Raw genomic sequence first — 14,571 nt, 5'->3', positions numbered from 1 at the left:
CCAAAATGGTGATCCCTGGATACCCACTTAATAGTTTTTGAGTAAAATTTGTATAGAAGTAATCTTAATAGTTGTACATTTATAAAAATTATGCTGTTTTATATAATAATATATTAATACATATGAGTTATGATAATAGTAAAAACTATGTAAATTCTATTTCGTTGCCTAGTTACTCTACTAATCACAGAGTTATTATTGAAATATGTTACAAATTTAAAGTTAGTTCATAAAATGTGAAATGTGAATTATACATTTAAAGTTTCATAATATTTTGTTAACTCTTGGTTGTGATGACTGTTTAAATGTGTATGATATTTATTTATTGTTTTTCACTTGATAAGTATTATTATACTAATTTTTTTATTGTTATATAATACGGAGCATATTTTAATGTTACTTAATAAAATAAAATAGAACAAGTAATACCTATTACATACAATTTGAAAAATTAAAACACAAATGTGGACAAAAAGAAAATAATCTTAAATCACCTAATATGAATGATTGGTTGGTACAAAACAACAAAACGTAAACTTATAAAGTGCTTTATTTCTGGCATTATTTTCTAATTATTGCCTATTGGATAGGTATAGATAAGGCAATAATAGCAACTCAATGAAAAATTAACATGAACAAATTGTTTAGTTTAACAGAAATCGAAAAGTGTGTATAGCAATAAATAAATCAAATTAATTTTCAAAGCCATGGTTATAGATAAGGAATACATAAATGCCAAATGTGAAATGGGGTACATACTACATAATCATTTTCACATAATAATATAATATTATTTATAAGAAAAAAAATATGCTAAACTGATGTTCTTTGTGTAACTAAAAAATGTAGGTCAAAGAATTTGAATACAAATAAAACATAATTCATCATTGAGTAATTATTAATGTGACAAATTATGATAATATTATTTTTATTCTAAAAGTGTATACATCAAGAAACCGATTTTTATACATGAAACAGTAAGTTTGCCTCCTTAAGTTAAAACTTGTTCCAGTGGCATAGCGAGGAGAGGGCTGAGGAGGCTGTAGCTCCCCTGAAATATCAAGAAAATTAAAAATTATTTTAATTTTTAATGGTCAATGAAATACAATATACTCGTATATCGTTTTGTTAAAATTGCTACAAAAATCTTAAAATGTACTGACATGTTAGTAACTTCATAAGACAAGAGTACTTGTAGGTATATAGTTTTTAATCTAATAATAAATAAGGTAGGTAACTATTTATTAAAAAGAATATATTTTAAAAAAATAATAAGAAAAAATAAACACAACCTAAATACAATTTAAATTGTGAAATACATTTATTTTATTACCATGTATAGTTTGTATATCTAGTAGAAGTATAATTTAGTAGATATTAAAAGTAGGGAAATTGTCTATATTAATATGTAAAAGAATAAATGTTAAATAATTTAAGTTTCTTTTCTCAAATACAGTTATTCTTGTACATTAATTAGTTTTAAAAATGTTTATTAAATTATCTTAATAGTACCTATTATTTAATATTATTAAAAAATTTCAAATTATGTTATTTAAAATATTAATATTGCAAGTTAAAATAATAAACTACTCGTTTCAGAAAAATATTCTACTCCAGAATATGAAATTAAAAATGTAAGTTCTATCTAAAAAGATTGAAAATGGTATATTTTTACTTTACAGGACACCTTTTTTTTTGTAATTTTTGTTCTTGAAACCTATATAGTGTAGACCGAAAACAATGGTGAAGTCAGATTTAAAAAAATATAAAAATACATTTTTCAAAAAATTTTACGTATTTAATGACTTCAATTTATATTAAAATATATTTTTTAGACCTTAATATTATCAGACTAATGAGCATTTAGTATTATTATACTTATTACTAAGAAGTTTATAGGAATAACAATAATTACAAACGTGCTTGTTCCTTTAGCGCAAGTAAGTATATAACTATAAAAGTATAGTGTAAATAGTGCAAACACAAGTATACAGAGTAGATAAATGGTATATTAGAACTTAGAATCATGAATTCATGATATAGAGGTATAAACCCCAAAATGGTTTGTATAATAAATCCTCTTTCATTTTTATATATCTCTGATAGCATACACAGTACACACAGTACATACATGCAAATTATAATTATAATACCCCCAAACACTCAGTTTTAGTGCCTAACGATACGCATTTGAATAAGCATATCGCATATGTATACTAAACAGTAAACTAAACTTATTATTTAAACTTTCTATTTTATTATTAATTAATAAAAAATAATCATACTTGTGTTTTGTTGTTACTTTTAAAATTGACCTCTCTTTAGTAAAGTACTACCGGTCGAGAAAGCAATCCAAAAGAACATTTTTTTTTATCATTTCGTTTTAACGGATGTTTTTCTTATCATGAGATCGTTGTTATTGTTCATTCACAGTGATCTACAACTTACAAAACCTAAGGGCTAAGATTTTCGTAGTTTCGTGCTTTAATCTTTAATTAAAAACAATTTATTGTAACAAACTAAAGTGGGTTATTGAACAAGTTAGTATCTACAACTTATCCAGGTCAACTATAACTATTATAGTCTGTCGTTTTTAACGATAACAATGATTTAAATCTTAAAATACTTTTATGTTTAAACATTTTTGTGTAGATTAATTTGCGATGGACGACCACCACATTTATGATGTTAACTTCACCGAAGAGATCAACAATAAGATGCAAGTTCCGAAGAGTATTCGAGTGAATGGAGATGTTTCTAATTATCGGTCTTCAAACTATTACACTGACGATAACAGCCGATTTGGTGACAATTTTGATATGAATGTTCCAGAAAAAATTGTTCTTATAGGTAAATTTCACTATGATTCTTTTTCTTTTGGAAGTTTGTGTAACTTGCATTATAGTTCTGGTATTATAATTTGAAGTAGATACATAGGTACACATTTTTATTTGTTAGTATGACATTTTATTTTATAGTTTTTATATGAAAAAGCTAAAAATAACACTAACCATGTTTATTAAGTTTTAGAAATTATGAAAAATTACTTTAATTTTCTTCATTTTTCATTTTTCATGGTGCTTACTAATTAAAATACAATTTTAAAGAATTGGTAATTTATATCTTTTATGTTTATATTATGATTTATATACATATTATAATGTTGATTCTTGAATTTAAAAATTATATTTACTTTTATAAACATAGAAAAAATATTTTAGCCTTTTACTTGTATTTTTGCTACAGTATTCGAATACACACAGTCACTGTTTTTGAACAGGTTCTATGCATTTTACTAAACTAAACATATTTAGCACTATATAAAATGCATAACATATTATATGCATTATTTATAGACATATAAAATATAAAACCTTCAAATAGAATCTAAGTATAGTAATAATATAATACTCAGGTATGGACTTAACATATTTAGCATTCAATTTAAAATAACTTCTACTGAATAATAATTTTATTTGTATATACAGTACCAGATATATATATATATATAATCACTAGAATTATTTATCAATTATAATTAATTTTGAGGCTAATAGTTCATCAATTTATTTATTTGTATTTAATTAGTAGTATTAATATTCACAAGTTTAAAAAGGGAAGAGATTCTTTTAAAGTAATGATAGAAAATTGGTATTTTGGTTATATTTCAAATTAATTCAGTGTCAAATTCAGACTGAAAATTAGATTCAGATCTTATAAAAACTTCCATACTATATATATATATACCATAATAGTTTGATGTAAATTGTAAAGCATTTAATATACTGATACATTTTTACATTTTGTTAAAGTTTAAAATACATTCCACTATACTATATTTTACTTATAAAAAGTCATATTTTTAATTTTCTATTCTAAAATTTTCAATGTTTGAATGTCATAGATAAAAACAATGTTTTTATTTATTAGCATTGTTAGTTAACATAATATAGTTTCATTGATTTTGAATTTAAATTATCATAAATAATTAACTTTTGCATTCTATAAGAAATCAAAAATATATTGACATACTATTTATGTAGGTAATAATCAGCATAAGGGATCTTCATCAAAACCAAGAGAATTTGCAATTGATGATTTGATTATTCCACAGCCACCTGCTGAAGAATTTATTCGTGTTCAGGTATGTGTAATTGTTATATTCATATACGATTATAATATTATTAACTGTCCAAAAATATAAATTTTAGACTCCGCCGCAAAAAATTACCATGTCAAGACATTATTTCCCTTCTGTGTTGGATGACTTTGAAGTAAAGTCTATGAATACTGAACAAAGCGAAGAATCAATTCCGAACAATACTGAACCAGTGACTAATACTGTGCAAATAAATCCAAAGTATTATGAATGTTTTACTGTTAATAAAAAAAGATACACATCTCTAAAAAATGACACTATACTGAAAATTGAATTTATATACAATTATTTTTACCCTATAATTCAATTATTGCAGATAATGGCTATATTATGCATAATGTTTATAATTAGAATAAAATATTTATTATCCAACTAAAAAAAGAGAACCTTATCTATAATACCTGCATCAATTTTTTTAAATGTTTTATTTTAATTTAAAAAAATTAATTTTTAATTATTTTATTGTATTAAAAATATATACATATATATATATATATATTTGTATTTTATTTATAATTAAAATATTTATAGTCTGATGAAGCATTTTATTATAAAGAAAGCTCTTTACTTTGTTGAGTAAATTTAATTTAAAAGGGATATAATGGGAATGTTATTTGTTAGAGAGATGATAGTAAATATCAGTATAGTGTCATCTTATGTTAATATAATCTAATTAATGTACAATGGTGTATGTGTTATTTTGGTATTCAAAATTTAGTAAAGTGCTTTGGAAGAAGATAATGTTATATATATTTTATTTTTTTTTAAGTATGAGCTTCTTCAATACAAGTATTAGTGAACCAATGACAATATCTGAAGAATTAGCTCACTTACGTCAACAGATGGGTCGTGTGTCACGCCGAGTTATTGAATTAGAACATATAGCTTCACTGCCTTTTTATGTCAGAGAAAAAAAATTAATTGTCACATTGGTATGCAGTTATGTGGTTTTTAAATTTGCATCATGGTTAACCAGACGTTAAAAGCATTTAATTTATTGCATGTGTTCCAATTTCTTGTAAATGCCATATGATACCAAACATTTTTTCATTGTTATATATATTTACTTATATATTACTACAGCACATACCAAAATTTATGTATAAAAAAAATTGTGAATCTTAAATTCACAATTCAGTTATTTCATAAAATATTTTTCAAATTTTGTGGGTTGGCTACTTACAAAATATTGTTAATGATTTTTAAACAACTCAATACAATGCAGTAAAATGTGTATGACATGTACAGAAATGCAAAGAAAATACTAAAATAGAACTTTTAAAATTTAAATAATGGTTATATTTCACTTTTCTTAATTTGTTGCAGCCATTTTTTTAAATTAATTATTAACACATACTATATTATTATTGTATAACATATATGATATATGTGTTTATTTATGAAAAATCATCGCAACAATTTAAAATTAATATGTACCATAGAAATAATAATTTTGTTATAAGTTAGTCTAGAATTGCTGATTTATATATTTTAAAGACAAGACTGCATCGTTATTGAGTAGTTTTTAGAGATGTGTGATGTATGACTATCTTGTTTTCATAAAAATTTTAATATGATGTTGTTTAACCTAATTTAATTATCTCATATTTGATTGTATTGAAAATAAAATATACTAAAATATCAACATCAAGTTATTTCTTATTATTTTTATTGGAACTATAATGTAAACAATTTGTCAAAATATTGTTACTGATTATTAAGACTAGTATTAAATAATTGTTATAAATGAATAAGAAAGATGTGGGAATTAATTATTCCATATTATGTAAGCCTAATATTACTATGTAATTTAGCTTATAGAAATCAAGCATATTAATTAGAATTTAAGTTGTTATTGTATTCATTTTTGAGTCAAATACTATTTTCATTTACTATATAGGTTCTTTAGTGGAGCAATACTCGTCTCTATTTTGGATTTAGGCAACCGATTGACCATATTATTTGATAAATGATAATGGACAGGTTTTGGTAATATAATTATTTCCAACACCTATTTACTTATTACCTTTTAGGTTAACTATAAAAAAAAAGTACTATTAATTTAAAATATATTGTACTAGGATGATAAACACAAATTATCTCAAAAGTATCTAATCAATAATCTATCACTATGAGTATACAAATAAAATAGTGTTTTTTCTATGATTTCAAAGTTATAAGAGGCATAAGAATGTTATCCAACATTTACACAGCTTTATTATATGTACAAATGTTAGATTAAAAGTTTCTATACATTAAAACAATGACAAAAAAGAAAGGAAAATACAGTAAAATTATAAATAAAATATTTGAAAAAAATAAAAAAATATAGTTGTTTATTTTAGTTAATATGATACATTAAGTTATTGTACTTAAATCAAATTGAAAGAATAGATTTACCTTACGTTTTACTATAAAATAAGACAAACATCAGGTTAGTAATAAGTTTGACTTCAATAATAATTACACCAATTTAGGCCCATGATTTAGATATATTTCTATAAAATATCTTAGTTTATTGAAATTTACATGTAGATATTAATGTTCAAAATTAATTTGTATTTGGAAAATTAATATCCTGGATCTTGTAAGGATAATGTTGTTATGAAAATATATGGATTTATTATTTTAGAAAGACCCCCACTATGTTGTTTTTATAATATAGGTAGTTAATTGACAAGATTTTTGCAATATTGTTCAGTCTTTAAAAATGCATGTGTACTTTATAGTACTTACATGTTAATCTATTGAAAAGCTTAAAATATACGAATGCTTTGAATTATAATTTTAATACGGTAATTTCCGAATATCATTTTTTTTTTATACAAAATTATGATCGCATACGTATAATAAGTCTATCAAAGTAAATCGCTTTAAATGTATACATACGCATACACCACACACACATCCACCCATATTCCAAACATGGTACAACGAAACATAATATAATAATATGATATCGATAAAATTATAATTATACTATATACTGGTAAAGCATTATTTTCATTCCTCTTCAGTTCTCGGTCATTGATATTCATATTAATTAAACGTTTAAAATATTATTAATTAGCATTTAGTATTTAGATCCTGACTCAGTAAAATTCAATGCGTTTTCGTGTGGATAGCTAGGCATCAGTAATATCGGCGCACACAAATAGCGCCCCGGATTTGAAGTCAGTTAAACGGCAAACGCATTGAAAGAAAAAGTACGTACTTTTAGTACGCTATTGACGGTGAATGGTGATTTATATTATGGCATTATACACCACAATGACGTATTTACGGGGGGCGGGGTCCAGTACCTCTGGACCCTCCCCAGAACCTCTAAAAAAAAAAAAAACTAAAAATTATTACGTATTTGCAAACGCCGCCGCGCGTAACTTTTAAATACAAAATCATATTATTTATTCTTTAAAAATCTATCTGTAGCTTTATCTGTACTTTATGTCTCTGTGATGTGTGTCGGTTCATAAATGTCTCTGATAGAAAATGCATAGGTACTGCATAGAATCGTCTTGCCAATCGTCAAATGCAATGATTTTTTTTTAACTAACATTTTGTATAAAATGAGTTAATATAGAATATTTATTTTAAATAAATTGGTTTCTGATTTGTGATATTATAAAAACATATTTGACAAAACCTAACATTTAATAATTATTTAATAAATACTTTCAAATTTATTTTTTTTATAATTGTATACTTGTATCTATTTATTGTTTAGAATTGAAATAAATATGTCTTCAAATAAAAAAAATAAAACAAAGTTCATTGAAATCATTTATTATTGCATCAGTTGCGTGTCCATCAGATCAGACAGTCGAATCTCCAACATTACAAATCCTTGAACGACATACAACAAAAAAAACGTTCTTTATCGCCCAGTATTGATAAATCAAATACATTTTTTGTCGGATTTATTAGACCCCCCAGAAAAAAATTGAAAATACGCCACTGATACGCCATCATTCTAGTCTCTGCATAATATTACAGGGCTCAGTAGTGTAGTCGTGTGTCGTGTGTGTGTATATGTGCTTGTATAAAGGAGAATGGAAGGGTATTTACCCTTTGCCACTCTAGACATGCCAACTGTAGAAATATTATAAATCTTCTATACCAATGAAAGAATGTTATTCATTTAACATACATTTATAAGATGAAAAAATATTTTTCTTAGATTATTGTATATTTTTTTTTAATTCTTATAAGTACCTACACAATAGTTATATTATTTAATGACAATGCTATCTATGATTTATTTTCAACTCAAATAAAATGACTTTCAAGAGAAAAAAAATTAGTCTAATAAATAGATTATAGGTATTGTCCCCCCCCCCTTTAGTTTTTTTACCCCGTTACGTGTCACAAATAGCCAATAGGGTACCTCGATTTCTTATTTTTGCACGTATATGAGTCACACTCGAAATTTGAATAAAAATTAGGTACACCAATATTGTATCCTTGGTTGCATAGCTATAAATAATACTATAATATGGTTTATAATTTTAATCAATTTTAATTTCTGGTTAATTGTATGTATTTTATGTATTTGTATTATAGATACATAAGACATACCTATACTTAGTACTTAATATGATAAGTACAACATTAGCTACAAGTAAAACATTAAACATACGTGATTGCAAAATTGCATATCCTCTTAGACTCAGTAGACTGACCCTAATACGCCTAATACGTTGACGCATTAATCTTACTTTTTCATCTTGAAAAAAGAAGCACAGCATAAGATTTAAATAGTTCATAAATTATAAATAGTTAATTAAATAGTCGCGATTTTTACAAATATATTACTTATCTTCTACCTTATATTTAAAATTCTTTATTATAAGAAACAGGTATAAGTCAGCTAATCGCTACGCCACGAACATAATATAAGCATTTCAGTTTTTATAAACAATTTTATTGCAGAATAATTATGAAAATACAATAAAAAGCTAGACAATTTGTAAATATGCTCTAATAAATATAACTTTGAAATATGCAAAATAAAATTTTAGATTATGATTCTTTACATTCCAAATCGGATTATTTGACACTGCTATTTATTAAACTATACCTCCAAAAAATTAAACAATACTATTGTATATGCCATAGGCGTTGGTACCAGGTTACTACTCGCGATCAATCCATAATTACACACGGTCTAGCCCAATATATGCAACTCGCTGAAAATAAAAAAAATAATCGTATTACTATATACCTCTTTGATATTTTTTATGTGAAAAGCATGCAGCAGATAGATGTTATAGTATATATTATTTTTATACCGTTGGACGAGTAATATCCGTTAAAAGTCAATCCTCAAGGCTAGTGTTCCTAGACCTTATATTATACTACCCTTAGGTTTTATCAAAAAGTCGCAGAGTTCCATCTGAAAAACAAATAACAACTTTAAATCCTTTTGGACATTTTCTTGTAAATAAATAGTTTTGTTTGAAAACGTTGCCGTTAATCTTTCAATCTTATTCTTTTACAAAGGTTTTATTTTATTTTTAAGTTTCCGGTAAGATTAGATACTTTACAAAAGCGTCTTATAACGAGTGAGCGATAAAAGTATTAGATCGATAAGTAAATTAATTACGATAGCTTTGGCGATGTCCTAGTTTCAACTGCATGCTAATTATTTAGAAAATATTATACACATTCTTTTGTCGTTGTTTAATCAATTTCAAGCTAAAAAGTTCGCTAAGTTCAATTTATAAATAATTATAAAATAAATTTTATATTTTTATTTATAAATATTTTTTTTTTAGTAAACCATGATATATCATTATATAAAAATTTTAAAATAGAAAACTAGCATGTATTCCATAATTAAAATTGTATTTATATATATATATATAGGTATTTAATATTAATATTAGGCATTTATACGTTATGTATCGTAAATTATACATAGGGCCATAGGTGCATATACTTCTTAAATCATAAGGTTTTATACTCTTATCAGATTTAATCAGCCAGCGATAAAACATTATATATATGAACAAAATTATTTTTATAATTTCTCCAATTTTACACGGAAAAATATTCCCATATTGTTATACAATATTATATTATAATTATTATAATATACACAGATAACGACTAAATAGTAAAAACAATAATTATTTTAAATCACTATGAAATATTTAACTAAAAGAATGGACATTTTTAACGCGTGGCCTACCCAGTGAAACCTGCGTCTTCGTATTGTCCTGATAGGTTTATAGATTATCAATATTTTAATTGTGTTCGACTAATTCAATATTGAATAATAAATAATTAATTAGGGTAAATATTTTATACACTTAAAAATTCAATTCCCAAGCGTCGTGGTATCAGTTTGGTTTTCCGCTATATCCGAAACATAATATTTTATTTACATTCACAGATGGTGCGTAATAGAGCTCATGATAAATTATAAATATCCTATATTATTTCAATCGAATTATATATCTATATTTTTGTTTATAAATATTCTATATGATTTTATACGAATGTTTTATCTTGTCACTTCAAATTGTTTTTTTTATTTCTCTGAAATTGTCCATAAATGTATTTATATAATTTCTTCGTGATTTTTGCCGTAGGTACTTTCTGGTCTTCTGGTCTTCGGACAACGATTCCTTCGTATCAATAACGAAACAACGGAAAATATTAGAAAACCTTTTGACGTGTATTTTCAACGATTCAACATACGCGCTCAAAGACTAAAACCAATAATATTATATACTTATCCACATTAATATTTCAACAAAGTTCATGGACTGTTGCTCATATACACAATAGCCTGAAAGACACTTCCGAGGACTAAGTTAAGTCGTTATAACTTAAAGTCAATATAGAATATAGATCAATATTTTGCTTCGAAGCCAAAGTAGGTATTTTACAGGATTTAACTTCACAAATATTTCAGATTAAAACAAAAATCGAGTATTATTATCATCAAAGTATCAAACATCTTTAAAAAGTACAGTTCACTGTTATATTGTGTGTAATAAATTCACACATATATACATATTTTAATTTATTATATTGTTATTTTAACTTTTTATCTCATGTTTGTTGGAATAATGATTGATCAAAGTTCAAAAGTTGTCAGTGTTTACATTGTAAACTTAATAATTTAATTTATACTAACAAAAGCATTAATCAAATTGTATTGTTATAAACTTATAAGTTATAATGGATAAATTTACGTTTCAAAGATTGATAAAAAACGTCTTTTAAACTTTTTGCTTACAATAGAAAAATCTCAAATATTATACGAATATTACAAACTGATTCAAAAAACAAAACATAAGTACTTTTTTATATTTCTAAAAATTTTTATTTCTAATACTTTATAGAATATGTATTTATTATGAGTAAGCAGACTTGGCCTTTTGGATATAAATACAAGTTCAAACACAATTAAGTATAAAATAAAATTGATCAATATTAAGTTATAGATATTAAAGTATACTAACATGCGGTACAAGGAAATTTAATTCAATATCATTTAAAAAGCAAATAAAGGCTTAATATTAGCAATGAACAATATGTGTTTAATAAATTCATTCGACTTATAGTTTGTGATGGATAGTGTAATGTAAAAGAAGACACCAATTTTGACTAAAAAAAACTTTGAAATTTAATTAGAAGTGTAGGCAAATTGGTCTCACTAAATAAAAAAATGTTGAAGAACTTATATCACTATTGGATTAAAGTCATTATTTAGCATGAGAGCTACCTATAGTAAAGATTTAGCAAATTAAAAAAAAAAAGTCACTAAAAACGGTAGATTTGAGTTCCAACTGATATTTTAATATCCATAAAAAAGCACTACAAATCAATAATGAAAAGTATAGAATAGGTACTTTTAGGGTACTTTTTAATATGTTTTGGATATTACTCTCAGCCCTCAGGCTTATTAAAAAATAATCACGATATAACAAACAAGCCAATATTATTTTTTTGTTTTTAATTACAAGTTATAGTGTTAAAGTTAAAAAAAATGTATATTAAAAATTAGAAAATAAGACAGAAATAATTATGAATAATATAATGTATATTAATAAATAATATTTATTTATTTATCTGTAACTAATCTACAATAATAATAATTTATATATATACATATTTATCTTACATAGGTACCTATACATATTTATACGACGTATGAGCATCCATAACCATTTTGACACAAGTGGCTCGATGGGTTTCATTTTTGAACTGTTCCCAATCGTCGTTAATCATTTCAAACATGAAGCTTTGAATTTCGTTTACGCAGCTCATCATGTCTGATAGCAATGCATTTATGTTTCTCAAGACCGATTTCAGTTGTACTTGTTAAAATGCGTATGTGTAAGTATTAAAAACTAAAGCTTAACGAGTATGCAAGTTTTTCACGTAAAAGTGGATATAGGTATAGTGAGTTATGAAGCAGTTATATTACTATTCGTTTGTATTTAATTAAAAATATATTTATGCAGTAATTTATAATTGTTAAAGTATTAGTATAAAAGTTACTAGGAATTAGAGAATAATTTTAAATGTACCTATGTGTATTATTTATGTTTAAACATTTTAAATTAAGTATTAACTCATAAATCTTGTTGTATGATGTTTTTACAAAATTGGCAAGTTCATGCCATATTTTATGTGTTATCCAATCAAATTTTATAGCCGCCATAGGAATTGAAAAACTTTTATATAGTAGTTAAGGCAAGGACCGAATACCTGCAATGTTAACACACTAATTAGTTTAGTGTTATTTTTATAATTACCACTGTAGCTGTAATGAGATTTACTTGATTTAAAGGTTCATCAGTCTTGTACTCAAATTTGATACGATCCCAGTTTATCTTTTTGGTTATATCGAATAAAAAATATATTTAATATTACTTAGTTTTAAAAAAATTTAGACTAAAATCTTACTCTGACATGTGTATTACATATGTGTAGAAATCTCCACGACCAAGTAACATGTAATTTCGAAATCCTTCGAAGTGCTGATACTAATCATAATCACCAATTAACACTTCCATTAATAAAGCAGATGATTGATCACCACGAGTCAAATATTATTTTTGATGTTTTACTACATTTGTCAGAGGACATAATATTGAGTCCGTCTAAAAACACATGTAAATTAAATTTAACATTTTAGTTATTTACATAAAATCGCCAATTATCTTCACTAGAAGCTAGAATTTTGATATTTTCTTTAAGTTTATTAATTTTTATTTTTATTTTTGGACTAAACATTTTAACAGAAATTTCATGTTTTTTCCAGTTTGATAAATTTTGGTTATCTGATATTCGTTGAGAAAATTTAACGTTTTAGTGGAGCTATAACAATTCATATAAGCTACACACATAGAATATAGATTTTTGAATAATTTTCATGACATTTTTCACTAGTATTCCACTATAAAAAGTTCACCATGTTTATCTTATAATTCATCGTCTATCATCGAACGGAAAATCATCGCCTGTATGGGTTCGGTGATCTAAAAACAGAAATGTATCATTCAATAAATAAAATCCCTAGAAAACATTACCTCATTAAATATTTCAATATTTCAATTTCACAAATTCTGGAGTGAATCACTGACGATATTATATTGCAGCCACTCTTGCCTTTAGCATTGTTTACAACTTTCGCTAGACATTTGAACCTTATCAGTACATTATGGTCTAAAGGAATGAACATGTGTAAGTAGTCCTTAGAATGTTTTAATACCTCAGAATTGGCACGTAACTGCAAAATAATAATCATTTATTAGACTGGATTTCAGTTGAATATTCACAACAAAAATATTACTTACTCAATTATTTACATATACGTAATATGAATTCAGTTTCTCTTGTAAACTAAATCTTAAAGCTTTGGCTTCACTAACGTTGTGTTCGCTATCGTTGTTTATATAGTCTTTGATAATTTTATGCAGACGTTCAAGTTCATTGACTTGTTTTAACACAAAATCTAAATTTGGAATTGTTATGCACGCGGTTTTCTTTGTCCGATTTAAGCCATTTAATGTCTTGGCCATATTGATTTAATAGCAGTTCTTGTAGAAATTGTATTACTAAATAAAATAGTGCCTAAATAATTATGTCTTTAAGAATTGAAATATACAGTGTACTACGCTAATTAGATACTATTAAATATTTTAGCTAGTTCACCTTGGATTGAAATTGAGTTCTAAAATACAAATTTTAAATTCTTTGGTAATTAAAAACATGCAATAAATAACTTAGGTATACATAATTTTTTTTTTTTTAAGAATAAGGCAATTTTATTACAAATTCCGGTAACTTATTTTTTTTTTAATTCTATTCTATTTTCAAGATTAACAGTTAGTTTAAGTTGAAATTTTCAAAAATCTGTTTTTAGCCAATTTTCACCATGTTTATTTTATAGT

General features: G+C 24.8%; 1 protein-coding gene across 2 annotated transcripts; it reads left to right on the top strand.

Moving 5' to 3' along the window:
- The first annotated feature begins 2,393 nt into the window (after positions 1 to 2,393).
- On the top strand, positions 2,394 to 5,525 carry LOC113548932 (transport and Golgi organization protein 11). 2 transcript variants are annotated; one of them, XM_026950039.2, is made up of 5 exons: positions 2,394 to 2,540; positions 2,653 to 2,850; positions 4,044 to 4,144; positions 4,212 to 4,360; positions 4,929 to 5,524. In XM_026950039.2, exons 2-5 carry the CDS (start codon positions 2,664 to 2,666, stop codon positions 5,140 to 5,142), a joined length of 651 nt encoding a protein of 216 aa, XP_026805840.1. In that variant the 5' UTR covers positions 2,394 to 2,540; positions 2,653 to 2,663; the 3' UTR covers positions 5,143 to 5,524. The 2 variants fall into 2 exon arrangements, with proteins under 2 accessions (XP_026805840.1, XP_026805841.1); XM_026950040.2 differs by having other exon boundaries at positions 2,424 to 2,563; positions 4,929 to 5,525.
- The last annotated feature ends 9,046 nt before the right edge of the window (positions 5,526 to 14,571 follow it).

Source organism: Rhopalosiphum maidis, chromosome 1, assembly GCF_003676215.2.
Source record: "Rhopalosiphum maidis isolate BTI-1 chromosome 1, ASM367621v3, whole genome shotgun sequence".
NCBI lineage: Eukaryota > Metazoa > Arthropoda > Insecta > Hemiptera > Aphididae > Rhopalosiphum > Rhopalosiphum maidis.
Note: the sequence above shows the minus strand (reverse complement) of the source record. Positions and strands in the feature narration are given on the sequence as shown.